The sequence below is a fragment of the Anomalospiza imberbis genome, chromosome 21 (genome assembly GCF_031753505.1).
Source record: "Anomalospiza imberbis isolate Cuckoo-Finch-1a 21T00152 chromosome 21, ASM3175350v1, whole genome shotgun sequence".
NCBI classification, from domain to species: domain Eukaryota; kingdom Metazoa; phylum Chordata; class Aves; order Passeriformes; family Viduidae; genus Anomalospiza; species Anomalospiza imberbis.
The window spans coordinates 10372003-10394578 of NC_089701.1; the positions used below are offsets into that span (position 1 = coordinate 10372003).

At 49.3% G+C, this 22576-nt stretch overlaps 1 protein-coding gene across 18 annotated transcripts in view; it reads left to right on the forward strand.

The window, feature by feature from the left end:
• The window catches only part of ZNF618 (zinc finger protein 618), a 151774-nt gene that overhangs the window by 45519 nt on the left and 83679 nt on the right, over window positions 1-22576 (forward strand). For 16 of the 18 annotated variants that reach the window (XM_068211595.1, XM_068211602.1, XM_068211606.1 and 13 more), the window contains exon 2: window positions 20585-20628. In XM_068211595.1, the coding sequence (XP_068067696.1) occupies window positions 20585-20628 (44 nt within the window). The remainder of the gene's footprint in view (window positions 1-20584; window positions 20629-22576) is intronic. The other 2 variants (XM_068211598.1, XM_068211599.1) reach the window with 2 other exon arrangements.

Consider the following 22576-nt stretch of genomic DNA (forward strand, 5'->3'; position numbering starts at 1 on the left):
CCCATGATGCACCACGAAAACGTTTTGTGGAAAAAAAAAAAAAAGGAAAATATAATGATGCCATTTCAGTGCCATTTTGATTCAAAAACTGCTTGAAGGTCACCTTAATATTCAGGTTATTGGTGGCAATGCAAGAGGAAATTTAAAATAATATCATGATGAGTGGCGCTGGCTCCACAACCTTTTTTACAGCATTGTCTGCCATGGGGAGTTCTCCTTGTATAGGTCAAGAAATTCACTGTTAAAATTTTATGTTTAATTCTTTCATTATAAAGAAGGACATGATTCATGACATTGGCATTCCTGTGGTGCTGGCAAGAGCTGCTGGAAAACAATCCACTCCTGGCATGCCCAGGGGTCCCCAAAGCTGGCCTGGACCAGGATGGGGACAAGGGCAGGGCCCTGGGCAGGGACAGGGCCCTCTTCTCTCCCAGCAGGCAGAGCAGGGTCTCTCCCTCAAGCAGCCCTGCACTTCTGTCTCAGGTGTCAGTCAGGGAATCCACGTGGACGGATCCATGCATGGATATTGCACAGAGCTGAAGCTCCCAGTCACTTATTTTAGTGTATTTGCTAAAGCATTAATAGGAGCTACCCAAAAAAGCCCTAAAAGAGCTCCTAAATGTTTTCTTTAACTTTTTTAATGCAAGTCTTTATGAGCATGAGGTATTAAAGGCTTTCCCAAAATTCAGATGTGCTGGCCTTGGGATGGGATTTGGGAGCACCTGCGTGGTGGCTGCCTGGGAGCGCAGCTTGCTGGGGCATGGGTTTGACTGGGGCTGGTTGTTAAAATTTTTCCCAACCTCCTCATTGTCCCAAAGCCTTTGCTTTCTGTCCTGCTGACAGCAGTGTTGAGAAGGACATGGCTTAGTGCAGCTTTATATTTATTTCCTAGTTCTGTTTGAAAAGAAATGAGTGAGAGTTGCTGTGACTCAACAAGGCCACCAGGCACGTGATACGGCCAGGATTCATTGATGTTATTTCTCCTTAATTTCATCAAAAAAGGATAAAACTTTCTATGAACAACAGGGTAAAGGCCCATTTGGAGTTGGTTTGTGCCATCTGTGCCAGTGGCACCGGCTGTGCCATCCTCAGCACCTCAGCTGGGATTAACCCCTCACCTGTGCAGCCCCGGGCTGGCTTTGGCTGAAGGCATGGCAGGAGGCAGGAGATGGGGGCAGGGGTCTGACCCAGGGCTGGGTGCTGCTGCAGTGCTGGGAGCCCCCTCTGCACTGGGTTCCTGCTCCAGGGCTCAGGGATGTGCCAGCTCTGGGTTCCTGCTCCAGCTCTGGGTTCCTGCTCCAGCTCTGGGTGCCCTCTCCAGCTCTGGGTTTCTGCTCCAGCTCTGGGTGCCCTCTCCAGCTCTGGGTTTCTGCTCCAGCTCTGGGTTCCCGTTCCAGCTCTAGGTTTCTGCTCCAGCTCTGGGTGCCCTCTCCATTTCTGGGTTCCTGTGCCAGCTCTGGGTTCCTGTTCCAGCTCTGGGTTCCCGTTCCAGCTCTGTGTTTCTGCTCCAGCTCTGGGTGCCCTCTCCATTTCTGGGTTCCTGTGCCAGCTCTGGGTTCCTGTTCCAGCTCTGGGTTCCTGCTCCAGCTCTGGGTTTCTGCTCCAGCTCTGGGTGCCCTCTCCATTTCTGGGTTCCTGTGCCAGCCTTGGGTTCCTGTTCCAGCTCTGGGTTCCTGCTCCAGCTCTGGGTGCCTTCTCCAGCTCTGGGTTCCTGTGCCAGCCTTGGGTTCCTGTTCCAGCTCTGGGTTCCTGCTCCAGCTCTGGGTTCCCGTTCCAGCTCTGGGCTCTGGGTGCCCTCTCCAGCCCTGGGTGCCCTCTGCAGCCCTTGGGTCCTGCTGGGTGAGGCTGCAGAGAGCCCTGGGCTGGATGTGGTGGGAGGCCCTGCTCTGTTTTCGTGGATAATAAAGCTCCTGGTGTGTTCCCACCTCAGAGCAGGAGCTGACAGCCATTTTGCTCATCATTAATAGCACAACTCAATCTCCCAACAAGACTTTTCCTCTGATATTGCTTTAAAATGAAACAAAACAAAACAACCTTTCTTCCTTCAGTATCTCCATTGCACCATCCCCTCCCAAACAAACACAAAAAATCCCAATCCCTCCTCTCGTCTGATGAACAATGACTCATTCAGATAGGTTTCTTCCCTATTTTTTTACTGTTTTTTAAATTTATTTTCATTTTGGCCTGTGCCTCAGTGGAGGATTGCCCATCTCCAGCCAGCCCTTGCCTCTGACTCCTTCTAACTCTGCCAAAACTTTTTAAAGTGTTTGGACTGAAATTTTCCAAGCCAGGTTTTTGCCTAAGGGGGAAATTTGTTTGGAGAAGCCACAGCAAAACTCTCACTGGCCTGGCTGCTGAATGGGCTCAGAGGAAGGAGGGTTTGCCCACAGTGAGCCCAAAAATTGATGGGGATGGGGAGGAACCTAGCTTTTCTGAGCCCTTAGAGGGGATTTCCTACATTTTCCTGATCTTTAGGAATTGTTGTGAGTTTGAGTCCTTCCCTCCTAAATGTGGTTAAATGTCCCAGGGGCTTGGGGCTGGCACCGTCACTGAGCTCTTTGCTTTAGGGAAGGAGGAAAACCATGGCTGGGTGTCAAGTGGGAAACTGGGAGAACTTTTTATGTTTCAGGGATGTGGCACGCTGATCCTGCTGAGTTATTCACCTGGGGAAGTACCTGAGGTGTGAATGCTCAGCTGAGCCTCAAGAGGTGTTGGCTGACGTGTTGAGCATCCCTGCCCAAACCCAGGGAGCAAGGAAAATGCAAATATGGGAGGGGGGAAAAGCCCCAACCAGAACAAGAGAAAAAATAATAATAATTTCTAGACAATTTTCTAAAAATTCTAAGTAAAAAAAGAATAAATGGGGGCCTGACAGAGCCCAGCCAAGTCAGTCTGGCTTCTAGAAATGTTTTATTTTTCCTCCCTTATTTTATTTTTTATCTAAATCAGATGGCATGCTGGACACATTTAGGGTCCCATGGAAGGAGTGATGTGTGTTCACCACCTCAGGGTCACAGCATGGGGCAGGCTGGTGGCACCTCAGGGCTGGTGGCATCTTAGGGCTGGTGGCATGCCACACAGGGTACATGCCACCCAAATTTTTTGTCAGTTTCTGATTTTCTGATTTTGCAACAGTGTTATTTTTTCAGTGTTTGTTTTAATGTAAACCTTGCATAAGATTCTGTTTCCAGGATGGGCTTTTAACCCTGGAATTATCTGATGGTGCTGACCATGGTCTGTCAGACTCCCTGGGATTTATGAGCTGTTGGTTGATGCCTTCCCTTGTTTACTTTCTCTCACTTTATCTGCTAATTTCCAGATTCTTTCACGTTTTTCCTTTCAACCTAATGCCTTAATTCTGGTGCTTTATTAATCTATCTAATTATGTTGAGTTCAAGTTGTTTGAAATCCACTTATGTTGGTATAGGAAGTACTTACTGTATTAATCAAACGATCCAAGGTGGCTTCTCCTCTGAAGTCCTTAATTTGTGCTATACATATTCCTGCTAATAACATCCAACTTTGTAACAATGCATGTTTCCTCTATGTTTTCAAGGAGACCCTGAAATACATTCATTCTCTGATTTTTTTCAAGTACACCAATAATTTATCTGGGATTGTGAGATGCTCCCTTCTGTGGACACATCAAACACCAGCAGCCTCCAAAATCCCAGCAATGGTCTTTGTGCAGGGCTAGCAAAAGGGCTGGAGGCAAACAGCTGCTTATCACACGAACTAGTTCTCTTAAAGATTTCAAATACATATATTTAATAGAAATGTTCTTGTTATATGTGTTATATATTATATAATACAATATATAATATATTTGAAATAGCACACTGGATATTTAATATTTGTACAATAAAATAAATACAGAAAAAATTTCTTAGAGATTTAAAATTTTATTTAAATCAGGTTTAGGGGGCAGGTAAGGGAGAGGACCCTGGGAGGGCTCTTGTTTTGGGTGGGAAGCATCTCTTTTGTGATCAGCATTTTGTTTCTCCTCCTGGAGAAACGGGACCTCGGTAGTGTTGGGTTTTGCTGCATGAGTATTTTGGAGCAAACGCTGTGGGTGAAGCTTTGCTCCATCTCTGCAGGAACAGAACGGTGTTTCCCACCTGTATTTATTGGATTTTCATGACTGTTTTCCCTTGCTGGGTCATACAGGCAGTGAAACCTTGGAAAGGGGTGATAGCGGGGGTTTCCCTCAATTTTTGTGTCCCCTGTACACCCCAGCTCCACGGTGAACACTTGGCAGGGGGAAGGTCATCAAAAACCTGCAGAAACCAAGTTTGTGAGTCAAACTGGAGGTTCCATGTGTGGGGTGTAGCTCTGGTTGGATCTGTACACGATACAGAGCAGCAGAACCAGGGACAGGAAGGTGGCACCGAGTTAATTCTGGGTTAACCCTGTTGCTGCTGAGGTTAAATCTCCAGGGTTTAGTTAGAGGAGACCAAAGGTGCACAAGGAGCAGCATCTCACTTGCTGGGACATCAGAGACAGCACCAACCACGGTGAGTCTGTGGGAATACAGGAGAGGCTGTAGAAATTGGAGGCATTTAGGGCACCAAACAGACTTTGGCTGGATGCCTCCAGTCTCTCCACATCCAGAGCCATGCGGTGCCTTTGGGAACAGCAGGGAAGTGGTGGCACCACTGACACCATGGGGCTGGTGCTCCAGCCTCTGAGAGTGCCTTGCTCTGCCCTGCTCTGCCCTGCAGGCTTTTCCTTGTGCTTGTTTCTGGCATATAAGCTGTGGTTTCTGCACAGATCCAAAAGCAGGGCTGTGCAGGAGCCGTGGCACGGGGTTGGCTCATAGGGAGGCTGAGCATCCCTACAGACACAATGGCTTTTCCAGACAGCACTTATCACAATAAGGCTTGGGCACTAGTTTTTTTCTCCCATCCTTTGCTCCTTTGCCTATGGAAGTGGTTGTTTGTCTGCTGGGTGATTTGGGAGCAAGAGCTCTCCCAGCTGGACTGGTTCTTCAGTGTTGGGCACGTTCCAGATGCCAGCTCCTGTCCTGGCCTTAAGTGTGTCACTCCAAGAATAGCATTAAGATTTCAAACTGAAGGAGGGATACTTTTTTTGTGGGTGGTGGTTAATGATTAATTAGGTCAAATTCTCCAAAATTAGACTGCTGGAGAAGGAATGGGCCAGCACTTTGCATTTTGACAAAACCTCATGGCAGAAACTGATGGGGCCTGATTCCACCTCCTTCCTCTTCATGCTCTGTCCCATGCCCCAAACTCACTTTTCCCCAGAAGAGTTTCCTTTTAAAAATTGTATCCATTAATATCCCAATTTCCTTCCCCCCCTTTTCAAATCTTGCATTAAACCCCTGTAGATTCTGCTTTAAGTAGGCAATTAAGCTAACAACATAATTATATCCCTTAATGCTCATTTTAACCGGTTTAGAGAAGAAACAAAAGGGGAAAGCAGCTTCAAATATATGGAAATAAAAGCTCTGTTGTAAAGATATTTTTGATACTTGGGATAATTTGTGCAGAGTGCAGAGTTGGCCCATTAGAGGCTGTGGGGAAGCCTGGAGGTCACATTTAAGAGCCTCACGGGCACTGTGGGGTTTTATATTCTGAATGTCCTTTTTCTGAACCTTACAAATTTTGGGGCATCCCAGGAGAATCCAGATTGCGTCCCACTCCATATTGCAGCACAGTGGCTGCGTAGCTGTGGCCTGATGGGGTTTTCTCTTTTTTGTTACCTCTGCAATTACTCACCAGAGGCCAACCGTGAGGCTGCGTGCCGCCACTCAGCGCGCGTGCGAGCGGGAGAGCGAGCGCTGGGAAGGAGCACTGATGGGAATTACTGCAGTGGGGCTGTGCCAAGGATGGGAGGCTCCTCCAGGAGCCCAGGGGTGACTACGCCCTCGTGGCATTGAGCAGGAGAACTGCTGCAGAGCAGGAAAACTGCTATGGAGCTGGAAAACTGCTGTGAGACTGGGTAACTGCTGTGGGGCTGGAACACTACGGTGGAGCTGGATAACTGCTGTGGTTTTGTGCAGAGTACACAACATCCACAAAAATTTGTCTGCAAGGCACAAAGTTTTGTGAAGCCCCTCGGAGCTTGGAGCCAAGGAGCTGCTTTGCTGGGCAGCCAAGCACTTGGCTGGAGCCTGAGTTTCTGAGGTGAACTGGGGAAAGGCTGAGGGCCCAAAGAACTGTGGACTCTGCTGTCCTTTGCAGAGTCCCTTAGGTTTTGGAAGGGAACTTTAAAGCCCATCTCATTCCAACCCTCCTGCAGTGAGCAAGCACACCCTCCACTATCCCCGGGTGCTTCAAGCCCTGTCCAACCTGGCCTGGGACACTTCCAGGGATCCAGGGTCAGCCAGAGCTTCTCTGGGCAGCCTCTGCCAGTTTTACCACGCACATTGTAAAAAACATCTTCCTTATATCTAATCTAAATCTCCACTCTTTTAGTTTAAAACCGTCTTCTCTTGTCCTATCACTACTGCACTGCTAAAACCTCTGTCCCCATTTTTCCTTATAAACCCCCATTAAATACTGAAAAGCCATAAGAAGGTCCCCCCAGAGCCTTCTCTTCTCCAGGTGAACACCCCCAGCTCCCCCAGCGTGGCTCCAGAGCAGATCCCAGCAGCTCCTCTGGATCTCTCCAACAGCTCCAGCTCCACCCTGTGCTGGACCCAGGGCTGGAGCAGCTCTGCAGGTGGAGTCTCACCTGAGCACCAGGGCACAGGGGAAGAATCCCCCCTCCCCTGCTGCCCACAGTGCTGGGGGATCAGTCCAGGATGTGTTTGGCTTCTGGGCTGTGTTTTCACCTTCCCTGTCCTTCGTTCCCTCGCAGTGGAGGAGCCTCCAAGCAGCCTGGCCTGTGTTTGGGGCTCCTGGGACAAGGGGCTCAGAGCTGGGGGTTCCTGTCTCTTGTGACAGAGCTCAGCTGGCTCTGGTGAGGAGCACTGGCTTGATCATGGTCCCACTCATGAATGGGCTTCGAGGGTTTCAGCTGGCAGAAGAATCGAGTGATTCACTGGCTACTGGCCTTTTATCTGTAGAATAACTGCTAGATAAGGAAGCAAAGGAATTGGATGGATGGATGGATGGATGATGGATGGATGGGTGATGGATGGATGATGGATGGATGGATGGATGGATGGATGGATGGATGGATATTGGATGGATGGATGGATGGATGGATGGATGGATGGATGGATGGATATTGGATGGATGGATGGATGGATGGATGGATGGATGGATGGATGAATGGACGGAAGGATGTTGCTCTTATTTGAGCAGCATCTATTGCATGTCTGCTAATCACCACAGAATCATGGAATCATTTTGGTTGGAAAAGTCCCCTAAGCCAAGCTATGGAGCCAGCACTGCCCAGCCAACACTGCCCCACGATGGGAGAGCAGGGACTGTTTCCAGAGTCACACCCTGATTTATCCCCAGTCCCAGCTCAGACACAGTCCTGGAAGGTGTTCAGTGTGTCCTGGCAGGGTTAAGCTTGTCCATGGAACACTGCTGGGCTCTTGAGCCTGTGCCCAAACAGGCTGGAGCAATCTGACCCGTGCGACCCTCTGAGCCTGGTTATGGGATTCCTGGTTCTTCCCTCTCCACCAAAGCCCAGTAGTGTGGTGCTTTGGCAGGGCCTCAGAGCAGCTCTAAACGCTGTCCTGGTTCCAGCTCACCTCACAGAGGTGTATCACAGTGGGTGAGGTGATGTGTGGCATTTGTGAGGAGCTGGAAATACCCCAGTTCAGTCTTCATTCCAACAAAAGCAGATGCTTTGGAGGGTTTGCGATGGTGCAGCTCTCCCAGGCTCCCCATCCTCCCTGGGTCTGGGGCTTTGCTCCAGGCTCCCTCCAGAGGCTTTCCCCTAAACTCCCCTAAACAAGAACATCCTGTGCCCTCCTTTGTGTTTAGGACCATGTGGAGGCAAAGTGCATCAAAGCAGAGTTCCCTTACCCAGGATGAAATTTGGGGATTGGAGAACAGTCCCCAGTATTCCCCTGTTTATGCAGATGCTTTGAACTGTCACAGCTTCCCATACATTGAATCCACACTTGGAGTGTTATGTGCAGAAAACAGTTCTTAGGTGAATTTCTCAAATGTTTGAGTAATTCAGCAGAGATGCTGTGCTCTCAGCCAGTCCCAAAATCGGTGACACACCATGGTCCTTGGGTAAAAACATTCATCTAGAAAATATCCATTGCTGCTGAGGCTATCCATGAGCTGGGTGGCAAATAAAGCACCCAAGGTGTCTGTAATGAAGTGTGGGTGAGTTTTTCTTTTCTGAGAAGAGCCTGTGGAATGTGGCACACATTTATCTTTTGCCAGCCCAGCATCCGATGCAGTTGGTGCTCCCAGGGCACTGGAGCAGGCTGGTGTTCAGAGGCTCTCTGGGGGCACCTGGAGGAAGAAACAGCCCTTGGCCTGATGTTTGTTCATCCAAAGGGTCACAGATCCGTGAGCTCTTTGCTCCTTTCTCAGCTTGGAAACCCAACCAGCCCTGTCCAGCTCTGGTAGCACCAGCCTGTACTGCCTAACCCCAGATTTCATTTGAGAATTGGGCATTAATTGTGGGCTTGGGGATTTCTCTCTCATCCTTTGACATGACCCTGGGCTGCACCGGAATTCTGGGGAGCCAACTGCACTTTCTGGCTTTTCTTCCTCAGGGTTTGCAGCAGCTGCTGGCCCTGCAGATGGGCAGAGGGCTCATGGTGCTGTCTGCAAAATTCAACCCCAAAAGGGATCCTGTAGGAACATTTGCACCTTTCTTTGCATCACATTGGAGGGGTTTTTTTGCATCACATTGGAGGTTTTCCAAGACAAATCTGTCCACTCTGCAGGGCTGTGCAAATAATTTATATTCTTGGTTTTCCTGAAGCTCTGAAAAATTGAAAAATTCCTTTCCAGACTGAGCCGGAAGAAAAATAGATTGATTTGAATTTTTTTTGTTGCCCAGGAAATAAGAAATATCTATTTGAGTTTCATAGGCTTGAGTCAAACAGAATCTGGGGCTTGTAAGTGCTTCGTTTAGATTTTGAGCACATCTTGCAGATCTTGCTTTAAAAATACATATAGAATGTATTTTGCCTGTATGAATCAGAAAATTTTAAATGTCAGGGACTGTGTCACTTCCAGTTTTTGAAAATCAGTGTCTTACTCTACTGTGTGAATGGTGCAGCAGAAATGATACCAACCCATGCCATGATCTCACTGCAGCTCCACTTTCTTTGGGCTGGAAATAATTTTCCAGCAGCTCTGTGCCCTCATTTGTTTCAGCTCCAGGAACGATGGAGAGTGGAAGGTGACCATGGTTGGTCCCACTGAGGTTTGTCCCCCACAAAGTGCTTGAAAACCCTTTCCTTAGCCCAAAGAGTTGCTCAAAGGTGGAGATTTGGGAGTGAGAAAGTGCAGGTCGATAGTCCCTGGTGACCTCCTGCTCTTCCCAGTGCCATGTCTGGATGGAGGGTTCTGGGGAAGGGCTGAGGGTCCCATCCCTCTGCCCTAGGGCAGTGCTTGGGGTGTGTGGGCAGGGGGAGATGATGCTGCAGCTTTCACAGCTCAAATGCACCAGGAAACATTGTTTTCCCTCTTTACTTTCCAAACCACCATCGTTCTTGGGAAGCCAGCAAAGCCACCCTCCCTTGGGGACACCAGCTTGGCCTTATTGGGGTTTTTGGTAGTTTTTATTTAGATTTTTTTTTCAAAACTTTTTTTAAATCTTGGAGGTTTGTTTGTTTATTTGTTGATTTAGATCTGCTCGGGAAGTCGATCTGATATTTATAGGATTTGTGGTTGGCTGATGGGAGTTATTTTGCAAGCAGAATTTCTAAGAATTCTAGTTTCAGCTTGCTTTTACTCCAACTTCATTTCCTCCTCTTCCTTCTCTTTTTTCTCTTTTTACTATTTTTTCCTTGGTTTTCGTCTTCTTTTTTTTGTTTGTTTTTGAGGGAGCCAGGCAGACTAAACTCTTTCTGAATTTGTCCCCTGTAATTACTGCTCTTTTTTAAGTTTGAAGAAATTACCCAGCTTTGTGTGCCTTCCCCCTTTCTTACTTTTAGCCCGGTGTGGTTTGACTTTTTTTTTTTCCTTTCCAAAGTAAAATTACCACCATTTCATGCTATTTAAACAAACCAATCATGCAAAACTGGGAGAGAAGGTGAAGTCCCACAGTTGCCCATCCAATGGAGAATGTTTTAGTTTCAACCTCACAGCCTGTCTATAAATGCTATGTGGGAATTTTTTTAAATTGGGATAAAATTTATATTTTACAAGGATAAAATTTATGTTTTGCAAATGCAAAGCCTTTTTCACAAGCATTGGAAGGAGGTCTTGTTTGCCAGCCTTGGATGGGATCCGTGGCTGAGGCTGGACCTCCTCATGGTGCTGTTCCTGACAACTTCTCACTGCAATCTTTATCAAATTATGCATTTCTTTTTCTATTCTAGATCAAATTTTCTGCCTTGAATTGTAATTTTCAAGTGTTTAAATTTTCATTGCTTATCTCAGATTGAAGCTGAACATTTGCAGCACGTTGCATCTCTGCAGTGCTGTTTGCTACAGAGGGACAGAGGGACAAAGCGTTCTTCAAAATTTACCCAAAAATGAGATAAAACCAACCTCAGAAGGTACAATTCTGCCCAGGTGTCCCATGACTCCCAAATGGCTGAGCTGGGAGATGGAGCAGCTCCCTGGGGGACACTCCACAGCCTCTGCAGGTTTGAAGGGCAGTCGCAGCCTTATCAAAGCTTCTTCCAAGGGGTGCTTCCCCAGCAGCCGCTCGTGGCTCTGAGATCCACCACGGGCATGTCCCACCACGGGCATGTCCCACCAGTGCCTGCCCTCTGAGCATGAGCTTGGCTCCAGCTGGGGCTGGGTTGCAGTTTTCCTTGTGTGTTGGCTGTCCTCCCAGAGATCCATCCGTGTGGCTGTGCTGCTGGGAGCACCAAGGGCACTCAGAGCTTCCATGGGCAGCGGGGAGGAGCCTTGGATTCTCCCATACACACAGGCTTGGCTGGCTTTTTCTCAGGATCCTTTGTAAGGCTCAGGGAGAGGGACTGGAGCCTCTACAGGAGCTCAAGGTCCAGCTGGGCCTGGCTCTGTTGGGCCAGGCTCTGCTGGGCCATGCTGCTGTCAGAACTTGTCCTGCTCCCAGGTGTGTCAGCTGCCGAGGGCATGGCTGCTCCGGGTTGTGTCCTCCTTGCCTGTGTGCTGGGGTTTGGCCACCCCTCTGTGAGAGCTCCCAGGCTCTCCTGGCTGGGCTGCACCTCAGGCAGCCCCTCTGAGCTCCAGGGCTGCCACCTCCCCACCAGCCCTGCCCGTGTGCGGCTGCACACACTCACTCTGGGTACATGGACTGCTCAGGCAGGAGAAGGGGATTCCTCGGCCTGCCTCCCCTCAGCTGAGCCGTGGTGAGAGGATAATGGAATCCCGGAGTGCTTTGGACTGGGAGGGACCTTAGGGATCACCTCCTTCCAGCCTCCTGCAGGGACACCTTCCACTATCCAGCCACAGCTGCTCTGGGCACCCTGTGCCAGGGCCTGCCCACCCTGCCAGGGAACAATTCCTAATTCCCAATATCCCATCCATGCCTGCCCTCTGGCAGTGGGAGCCATTCCCTGTGTCCTGTCCCTCCATCCTTTGTCCCCAATCCCTCTCCAGCTCTCCTGGAGCCCCTCCAGGCCCTGGAAGGGCTCTGAGCTCTCCCTGGAGCTTCTCCTCTCCAGGTGAGCACCCCCAGCTCTGCCAGCCTGGCTCCGGAGCAGAGGGCTCCAGCCCTGGAGCAGCTCCGTGGCCTCCTCTGGACTTCCCTGTGGCAGGGACTCCAGAGGTGGGCACAGTGCTCCGGGTGGGGTCTCAGGAGGGTGGGAGGAAAGAGGAGAATCCCCGCCTTGGCCGCTTTGCTGGGATGAGCCCAGGACAGCAGAGCCTGTGCCTGGCATCCCAAGCCCGCTCTGCTTGGGATGTGGCTCCCCCAAAACCCAACTTGCAGGTCTTTCCCACCCATCCCTCCAGCCTGGGGCTGGGAAAGGCTGGGGCTGCCAGGGGAAGGTTCCTGGCAGTCCCTGTGTGCAGTGGAGCTCTCACAGCCCTGTCAGATCTTCCAAGGCAGAGCCAGAGGTGCCAATCTCCCAAACAAAATGTTTTGCACAAGACAGGGATTCCCTGCATAAATAAGTCCTATTTTAATTTTTTCCCCCCGTGTGCATTCATAGCTTGCTAGATATGTTTGTTTTATCGACTTGGAAAAGTGCCCGGGATTTTTTAAAAAATTGATTTCCTGAGAGTTTCCTGTGAAATTGGAAGCCTGGAAAAACGTGTGGATTTCTGAAATGCTATCTCATGGCTCCTTCCCCCCTTTTTCTCCCCCAAGTAAAAAAACAACAATACCTTCCTCCCCCCCAAGGCTTCATTCCATATACATTTATTCTTTAAAAATATTTCCAGCTGTTTCTTTTGCTGGGAAACTCATACCATCTGTAAACAACTGCTCAATGCACATAGTTCTGTTGTTTTGCCTGGTCACTCTTATTTTCCAGCTTTTATAATATGAGAGTTCAGAGTAATCAGTAATGCCTTTTCTCCCCTTCACCCTCAATTTGATTATTTTTCTCATAAAGAACAGAGTAAGGAGAGCACTGAACAACAGGAGATGGAAAAAATATTTTGATTACTTTTCAGTTGCTTATAATCAAGGAGTAACTCTTTAAATCCAGACCAATTTGCTGCATTGATTTATTCATAATTTTAATTTCATGACTGTTTCAGGGAAAAACAAAAGTACACGAAGTTGGTGCCTTTTAATACTGGTTTAAACATTTGTAGTTTTAGGTTAAAATTTATTTAATGTTCTCTTTCTTCGGTTACTTCTGCTGGCGTGTGTTGCTTGAATCTCCCTGAGCAGCCAGGGGAGAAAAACTGAAATTCAAAGCACAAATTCTGCCAGTACTTTCAACAAGCTCATAAAATGACTCATATGAATATTCCCTTGACTCAGAGGCAACTGCTGACAGCCCTTAAACCTTTCTGGGACTACCTGAAGTGTGGGGATGGGTGACAGGGACACCTGGGTCCTTTGGGGCAGGCTTGTGCCATTTCCTGGGGCTCAGCACCCGCCCAGGCCGGGCCATCGTGGTGGGATTCTTCCCTGCCTTGCTGATTTTGGTGTTTCCCCCCAAGTGTGCCCTTTCCAGCAGAAATGCGACCTTTTCTGTTTAAAACTCTCCAGAAGAACTTTTAATTCTGGGTTACAGAGGCAGCTCAGAAATGGGTGGATGCAGGCAGCACACCCAGGATAGGAAATGAAGGTTATAAAATGGGAAGATAATAAACAGTAGACAAGAAATAAATCCAGTGAAGGTGAAGAATTTCTAGACTTTGTGATTTTTTTATTAGTATTGTTTGCCTACCTATAGTTTTAACCTCCACAGTGCAACTTGTTCCGTCCCAGACCAGAATCTGGGAAGAAGCCTGTGAGGGAACCCTGTTTGCAAGGCTAAACAAAAAAACCCAACCAAAACCAAAACAAAAAAACCCCAAAAAACCAAAAACCAAAACAAAACCAGAAAAGCAAAACAAAACAAAAAGAAAAATTTAAAAGAAAAACAATTCTCCTGCCAATACAAAGAGGATTGAAATCAGCAGAGCGAGGGCCCCCTGGCTGAGTCAGGAGTGTCACAGCCAGAGCAGAGGGGATCATTCCCATCTAGGCTTCTCCAGTGGGACCCTGTGCTCACAGCTGACCTTTGTGTTGGGCTGATCCACCCCCTCACTGGGTTGGTCATTAGTGTTTCTTATTAATTAGTAATTGGGGGCACCTTGTGGCTTCAGGAACGTGTGCAGCTGTTAATGATCCCCAGGGATAATTAACACAGGGATGGCACTGGAGCAGGGGCACTCCACACCCCAGGTGGGACTGGGCCAGCCCTGCCTTCACCTGGGGTGGCTGGACAGGGGCTGGAGCTCCAGGGGCAGGTGCTGGGTGGCCCTGCCTGAGTGCTGATCCCGCAGTGCCGGAGCTCTGTGGTGTTCCCTGGCTTCGGGTCCCCCTGGACACGTGTCCTCCTCGGGGTGGTGGCCACCCGCAGGAAGGGGATGTGGCCAGGGCCCTGGCCAAGCTGGGCTGATGCTGTGTTCCCATCCAGAAACTGCTCTGATTTGTTTTAGGCTCAGCCACCATCCCAGCTGTTTATTTGCATGTGGTGCTCATAGGGGTGAGGTGGATGCTCAGTAACCTCAATCCAAATCTGGATTTTGGTGTGCTCAGACACGAAATGTCAGAGGCACCACGTGGGAAGTGCTGGGCTCCCTGTGTGCCCAGGCTCCAGCACTGGGATGCTCTGTCTGTCACCACCGGGGTGCTGGGGACAGATCATGTCCCTGTAGGTCACAGTCACCTTGGTGCTTCCCATGGATGGACTTGCCTGGAAGTCTCAGCATTGAAGCACCTCTTCCTGAAGCTTGGCCTAAGTGATGGGTATGGCCAGGAGTAATGAGCACCTTCCTCTGGCACTGGAGACCTTCCTGGAGCTGTGCTGGAGCCCAGGTGTGGGCACCAGTCACACAGGGGTGGTCCCTGGGTGTTTGGGACCATCTTGTCCCAGATGTCCTCTGGCTCTGGCAGCAGAGCCTCTGTGCCTGCCGTGGGAGTCTCTGCCATTGCCATCTTCTGCCCTCAAGCAGCAAACCCTCCATGGGCTCATCTCAGAGGGGTCAGAACTCTCAGATGTTGCTGTTCACTGCTGGGCTCTACCTGTTGCAACCGAGAAGCAGCACTGGCTTTTCCCAGGACAAGACTGCAGCCGAGCACAAGGGTGAGATTCCTCCGGCTGCTCCCAAGGAATTCTGACACTGAAGCTGCCACCAGCATCCCCACCCTGGGTGTTGCCCCATGGCCAGGAATGGTGGGGGAGGGGTTGCAGACCCCCACAGTGGATTTTGGGGGTTGGGGAACCCTCACTCCAGGGCTTGGCTCAGCTGTGGGACCGGGCAGATGTCTCAGGGAGAGCTCCCATGTCCTCCTTGCAGATATTTTTTTAAATTATTATTGTTATTTTGGTTGTTTCTTGAGGGGAAGCTGCAGCTGAGGAAATAGGCAGCACATTCCTCCAACCCCAGGAACTGTCTTGTTCCCGAGTGGAAAATTCATCCCTTTTGGAGGCTGCCCTGATGGATTGGCAAAGGCAAAGGATGAGGAGGGGATGAGCCACAGCAGCCTAAAGCAGTGCAGATCTTTGCCCTTCATGCAGGGGATGGCTCTGGGAACCAGAAGAAACAGCCTTAAATTGCACCAGGGAAGGTGTAGGTTTGGTATTAGGAAGAATTTTCTCTTGGAAAGGGTGATCAGGCATGGGAGCAGCTGCCCGGGGCAGTGGTGGAGTCACCATCCCTGAAAATGTTCCAGTGGGGACGTGGCACGTGGGGACAGGGAAATATTCAGTGGGGATGTGGCATGTGGGGACAGGGAAATGTTCCAGTGGGGATGTGGCACATGGGGACAGGGAAATGTTCCAGTGTGGATGTGACACGTGGGGACAGGGAAATGTTCCAGTGGGGATGTGGCACGGGGGAACAGGGAAATGTTCCAGTGGGGATGTGGCACGTGGGAACAGGGAAATGTTCCAGTGGGGATGTGGCACGTGGGAACAGGGAAATGTTCCAGTGGGGATGTGGCACGTGGGGACAGGGAAATATTCAGTGGGGATGTGGCACATGGGGACAGGGAAATGTTCCAGTGGGGATGTGACACGTGGGGACAGGGAAATATTCAGTGGGGATGTGACACGTGGGGACAGGGAAATGTTCCAGTAGGGATGTGGCATGTGGAAACAGGGAAATGTTCCAGTGGGGATGTGGCACGTGGGGACAGGGAAATGTTCCAGTGGGGATGTGGCACGTGGGGACAGGGAAATGTTCCAGTGTGGACGTGGCACGTGGAAACAGGGAAATGTTCCGGTGTGGACGTGGCATGTGGGAACAGGGAAATGTTCCAGTGTGGACGTGGCATGTGGGGACAGGGAAATGTTCCAGTGGGGATGTGGCACGTGGGGACAGGGAAATGTTCCAGTGGGGATGTGGCACGTGGGGACAGGGAAATGTTCCAGTGGGGATGTGGCACGTGGGGACAGGGAAATATTCAGTGGGGATGTGACACGTGGGGACAGGGAAATGTTCTGGTGTGGACGTGGCACGTGGAAACAGGGAAATGTTCCAGTGGGGATGTGGCATGTGGGAACAGGGAAATGTTCCAGTGGGGACGTGGCACGTGGGAACAGGGAAATGTTCCAGTGGGGATGTGACACGTGGGGACAGGGAAAAGTTCCGGTGTGGACGTGGCACATGGGGACAAGGAAATGTTCCGGTGTTGACGTGGCACGTGGGGACAGGGAAATGTTCCAGTGGGGATGTGGCATGTGGGAACAGGGAAATGTTCCAGTGTGGATGTGACACGTGGGGACAAGGAAATGTTCCAGTAGGGATGTGGCACGTGGGGACAAGGAAATGTTCCGGTGTGGACGTGGCACGTGGGGACATTGATCTCAGAGGGCTTTTCCAACCTCAAGGATTCCATGGTTCTGTGGAGCACAGCCCTGCTTGGATCACCCGTGGGCTCAGCGTTGTTTCCTTCTTTGGAAATCCGGGGCTTGGGGTTCCTCAGCACCCGCTGTGCTGGCAGGAGGAAGCAAAAATCCAGATTAAAAAGGGGCACGGGCTCATTTATGGGTCCTCGTGCTCTGCAGATGTTGTGGTGTGATGTGGAGCTGCTCTGCTGTTTTTTCCCCCTCCTATTTAATAAAAATTAAATAGGAAACTGCCGGTGTCTTGCCCTTTGTTTAAAGAAGAGAAAAAAGGAAAAAAAAACCACTTCCTGCATTTTCTGTGGCTCTGAAGTTAATAACCCCACACAACACAGGTAGCAGGCCTGCAGTTATTTTTATGGCACATTCCTGTGTCAGACCTGTTTTCAGTTGCTTCCCCCTTTGCCAAATTTTAATTATTTGGGGTGAAATTTTCCATGCTGGGTGCTGCTGGCTCCTTCCAAAATTGAACGTGTGGTTTGTGTTTGGACCAAAACTACTCAGCTGTCTCTGGGAAGGCATTTGGGAGAAGCAGGGTGGGGGTTTTGGGTTTTTTTCCCTTTTTTTCCCTCAGGTAAACAAACAAGTCTGCCCTTTTCCCTCTGCAGAGGGAAGGTGCTGTGGGAAGGGAGCTGGAGTGAGCAAGGTCTGCTCCTCCTGCGACCCCCAGGCAGAATTAGGGACCTCTCCCTTTGGGATGGGGTTCAGGGGCAAATCATAGGGGTGACTGTGTCTGAATAAATAAATAAATACATGGATTTAACCTCTTTTCCCCCTGTGGCAGTGCTTTAGGGGTATCCCAGTGCCCCCATCCCATCCATGGGTGCTAATCCGAGCATGGATGCAAATCCAAGTGATTTGAATAATTGCTTCTAATCATAATTTAAGTGATCAGGCAGAAGGCCTGTGCTTAAATCTTCTGAAATCTCATTTCACATTTTTATTGCTTTTAGTTATTTGTTTTGTTTTGCTGTAACTGTTAAAATGTTGGGTTTTTTTCCCAATATAGTGCAGCCCTCTCGATAAACATGGATTTCTCAGGTCAGTTTTACATCTGCTTGGACTCCTATTTTTTTACACATTATCCTGTTAGGAGATGTTGACTGATACATTTCTTAATTATCACATGAGTTACTTTTTGCTTGCAACTTGACTTGAGGAGCATATGGCCTGAAACCACATTCTGCTTGTGTGCATTTTCATTTAAAGGATATTTATTAGCATTAGTTAAACAAAACTACCCTAAACACATCCAATATGTAGAAAAGCAACTTTAGGGAATAACATTTTGAATTGTAAATGATTTTATTGGGCAGATTATGTGACATTTTCCAGCCTGTCCCAGCACCCCACTCATCAGCAGATGCAAATTTGTCTCCTCTCTTTTTTCAATTAGAAATCAGGAAATCACCCAAATCAATTATTTGGGTAAATGGGAGTGCAGGAGATTCTAAATGAGCACAGGAGATTTCTGTTCTCCTCCACAAAGGTGGTACTTTGTTGGGGGCTGCTCTGACCCGTTTTGGCACATTCTGGTTAAACAGTGATTTCCAGCCTTTCACCCTTCCACTTCCTCGTGGTATTGTAGTCCTCAAATGCCACTTTTTAGAATTTAGATGGAATGTTTTAGTTTAAATGGATTTTATTTTTGAAGGAACAGGCTGGCAGAGCTGGGGGTGCTCACCTGGAGAGGAGAAGCTCCAGGCAGAGCTCAGAGCCCTTCCAGGGCCTGAAGGGGCTCCAGGAGAGCTGGAGAGGGACTGGGGACAAGGGATGGAGGGACAGGACACAGGGAATGGCTCCCACTGCCAGAGGGCAGGGATGGATGGGATATTGGGAATTAGGAATTGTTCCCTGGCACAGGGCAGGGATCCAGAGCAGCTGTGGCTGCCCCTGGATCCCTGGCAGTGCCCAAGGCCAGGCTGGATGGGGCTTGGAGTGACCTTGGACAGTGGGAGGTGTCCCTGCCATGGCAGGGGTGGGATAGGATGAGATTTAAGGTCCCTCCCACCCCAAACCAGTGTGGGATTCTGTGGATTTGTTTATTTCAGCATCCAGAAACATTTAAGGCAGCTTGATCTGATCTCGTTCAGGCTTATCTTGGTGTTTTTGTCTAATGGATCATCTCCAGGAGCACCCTGGCTGTGTGAAACCAGCGAGATGAGAGCCCCTACCCGTTTTGGTTCCCTTTCTTCTTCATTTTTTCTTTCAAAATAAGGAAACTTCCCAGCAGTGGGGATTGTTGGGGTGTTTGTGCAGAGCCAGGGGCTGGGTTCCATCATCCTCATGGGTCAGAATATCCGTCCAGCTCTGGATATTCCATGGTTCCATGATTCAGCAGGTGGTTTTCCCATGGAATTCTCATGGCAGGAGCCTCACAAGGCCCCTGAAGATGTGGCTCTTGGGTTGTGTGAGCTTGGGTTGTGCACAAAACCCTTTGTACAGGCAGGAATTGGGAGGAACCAAGCCCCTCAACAAGGTTTCTGCCCTGGCTCTATATTGAGTCTCCTTTTTCCCCTTTTGCCCCTTTTCTTTATACACACAGATCTAATCTTCTAGAAAATGCCCCAAAGGTTTGAGCAATCTACCAGTTGCAGGAACCCATAAAGCTTTTTTTTTTTTCCTTTTTTTTCCATTGTGTAAGCATGAAAAATCATTAATTTTTGATTGATTGCTTTGAATTATGGGTGCTCTGACATCCTTTCTGTAGCTGAACAGCTGTATAACAAATGAACATATCAGTGCTCACAAAAGATTGGAGATCTAACAGAAGCAATTACATTGTCAGCTCCTCCCTTCTGGCTTTTCCCAGGCAATGGAGAGCAGAAATTTTTTAACGGAAATTCCTCAAGTGGCTCACAATAATAGTAATAAGAATCATCATCATCATCATCATCATAACAAAATACCTTTTTGTAATTGAATTAGATTTTTATCTCTTCATTTCCAATGGATTTCATATCCCTTCAGAAGCCAGGTTGTCTTTCTGCTTTGTGTAACTTGGACAATCCCTTTGAAGAAAATTTTACATGAAGAATTAAAAAAATAAAATCAAATTGCAATTTTTTTGGTTGCTATTCCTTTAAGATTTCAGAATTGCACCAGTGCACTAAATGTGACCTCCATAACTTTTAAATTAAGAATTTATGCTGGCTTGAAATTTATGAAATATTTCAGCATGAAAGAAAGCCTTTTTCCCTCAGGAAAATTGAGCAATAAATCACAGCACTCTCGATTTACTGCCCTACAGCTAGCCAAAGATAGGATTTTTTTCCTTCCCCCCTTCATTCTGAAAAAAAAAAAAAAGAAAAAAAAATGTAATCATATAAGACAGCTTAGCTGCTATCCTCCCACTCTCTAGAATTTTTAATTTCAGCTGTTTCTGCTTGGATTTATTTCCAATATTCCTGCTCGGCTTTTCAATTTCCTCAGTTATTAAATTTTAATTCAGTGCATTAGCATTTAAATTAAAAAAGGGTTTATTTTATCGAAATCGTTGGCTGGCCCCCATCCTGCTGCACATGAATTGCCTGTTTCTGCCATTTGCACAAAATGTGAAATGCAGCTAATATCTTTTAACTTGTATTTGCACAAATTCAGAAATAAAATTTCTGGGATTGGAATAATATTGTCTTTCCAAGGAAGGCTCTCATCAGCGAGCCGGGGAAGGAGGCGAGAGGAGACCCTGGGCCCTCCCTGCTCAGCCCTGCCAGGGCCTGCAGGGGCTAATTAGGGCACGGGGCTAACGAGGGGAGGTGTTGGGCCTGGAGCGGGGCCATTCCTGCGTGGACATTTGGACAATTTGGCCATTCCTGATTTCCTGCCTGGCCATGGCGTGGCTCTGCATCCCAGGGATCCCTGCCTGAGACTCGGTGGCACAGGGGTGACCGGAGGGGATGGGCTGGGGAGGCTCAGAGCTGAGCACGGGGCATGTGTGCAGCCCTGGAGAACCCCAAGTTTGGGCTGGAGAGCAGCCTGGTCCTTCTGAACCTAACCAGCTTTTCTGTTTTCATCTCCTAGGCCGAGGAGAGCAACAGCAGTGGGCGGAGGAGCTCTTCCAGCAGGTAGGGCTGGGGTGTGCTGGGTGGGTCAGCTCTGCTCAGCTGTGCTCTCCATCCTGGAGACGGGGTGGCCAAAGGTGGGACAGGTGTCAGAGCTCAGTGTCCATGCAGCCCCCTTTGGATATAGCTGGAAAGGTGGATGTAGGAGGCTGGCCTCATCCTGGCATTGGGGACTGAAAGCAGAGGTGGTTTGTGTGTGGTGTGGGAAGTTCCAGCTGAGTGCCCCCAGGGCGGGGCTCTTGGATGGAAACCTTGGGCTGTGCAGACCCTTCTGTCCTTCAGAAGGAGAGGACAGAGGTGTCCCACCACCCTATTCCCCTGTGATCCCACTGAGAGGTGTCTCTGCTGCTCCCACTCTGGAGAGGGACATGATGAGGTGGGTCTGCCCTGGGCTGTGGCCTCCTGTCCCCTCCAGGGCGTTGAAAGCACTGTGAAAGATTTATTCCTTAGATAAAACTCATCCTGCTGTGTAACAGCACGTCCAGTGAGATCTGGGAGCCGCTGTGCTGCTGATGCCCTCCCTGCCTCCCACTGCTGACCGTGCAGCCTCTGCCAGGTCCGACGCTCCCGCCGTGCTGGCTGGTGCCTGCCCGGTGCCTCAGCTCTGCCAGTGGCATTTCAGGACTAAATCCCCTCATTCCTGGCAGCTTTTTGTCCAGTTGGCACTGCTTGGCATTGAACATGTCTGGAGTGCCCCTGAGCTGGGCAGAGGGGAACACTGGATGTCTGTCACAGGAGAAGACTTCTCTGTCACTCTTTGGGTGTGGCTCACCTGTGGCCCAGCAGTGGTGGCTCACTGGGAATTAGCCTGAAGGAAGTCTTGGAAGGAAAGCACAGGCTGAGGAGCAAGGGGAGAGGAGCCAGGCATCACTGCCTTCCCCTGGATTCTTTGTTCCAACCTTTAATTCAGTTCTGCAGCTCTCACTGGAGGGTTTCCCACAGCAAGTGGGCGAGTGCATCCTCCATGTGAGAGCTGGCCTTTGGAGTGTCCATGTCACTTTTGGGGTGTCCATCTCACCTTTGGAGTGTCCATCTCACCTTTGGGGTGTCCATCTCACCTTTGGAGTGTCCATCTCACCTTTGGAGGGCTCATCTCACCTTTGGGGTGTCCATCTCATCTTTGGAGTGTCCATCTCACCTTTGGAGGGCCCATCTCACCTTTGGGGTGTCCATCTCACCTTTGGAGGGCCCATCTCACCTTTGGGGTGTCCATCTCACCTTTGGAGGGCTCATCTCACCTTTGGGGTGTCCATCTCATCTTTGGAGTGTCCATCTCACCTTTGGAGGGCCCATCTCACCTTTGGGGTGTCCATCTCACCTTTGGAGGGCCCATCTCACCTTTGGAGGGCCCATCTCACCTTTGGGGTGTCCATCTCACCTTTGGAGGGCCCATCTCACCTTTGGGGTGTCCATCTCACCTTTGGAGGGCCCATCTCACCTTTGGAGGGCCCATCTCACCTTTGGGGTGTCCATCTCACCTTTGGGGTATCCATCTCACTTTTGGGGTGTCCATCTCCCCTGCCTGAGCTGCCCTTGGGGCAGAACATCCTCCCAGGAGTGAGCAATGGCCCTTTCCAGGGCAGGGATGGAGCTCCTGGCGAGGTGGGAGAACTTCCCTCTGTTTTCCCTGCTCCTTTGTATGTCCAGAGGAGTGTGAGGCTGGTCATTGCTTTTTTTCCTTGTAGAAAAGTGGAAACAAAACCCATTTGATCATCTACCTGACTGAACAAAACATGGTCAAAGAAATGAGGATGACCAAGTCCATTTAGAAATAATAAAAAAGAATCAAAATGTAATATTTCAAGAAAGCTGTCAGTGATTGAAGGTAGCAATGTGGCTCCGACTGAATCTGTGAGGTCATCAGTGGATGGAGACACAAGATAGATGTTTCTCAAAGTCATTGCTGCTTGAAACCCTCACTAATTGCAAACCATCGAGGAACCTTTTAACA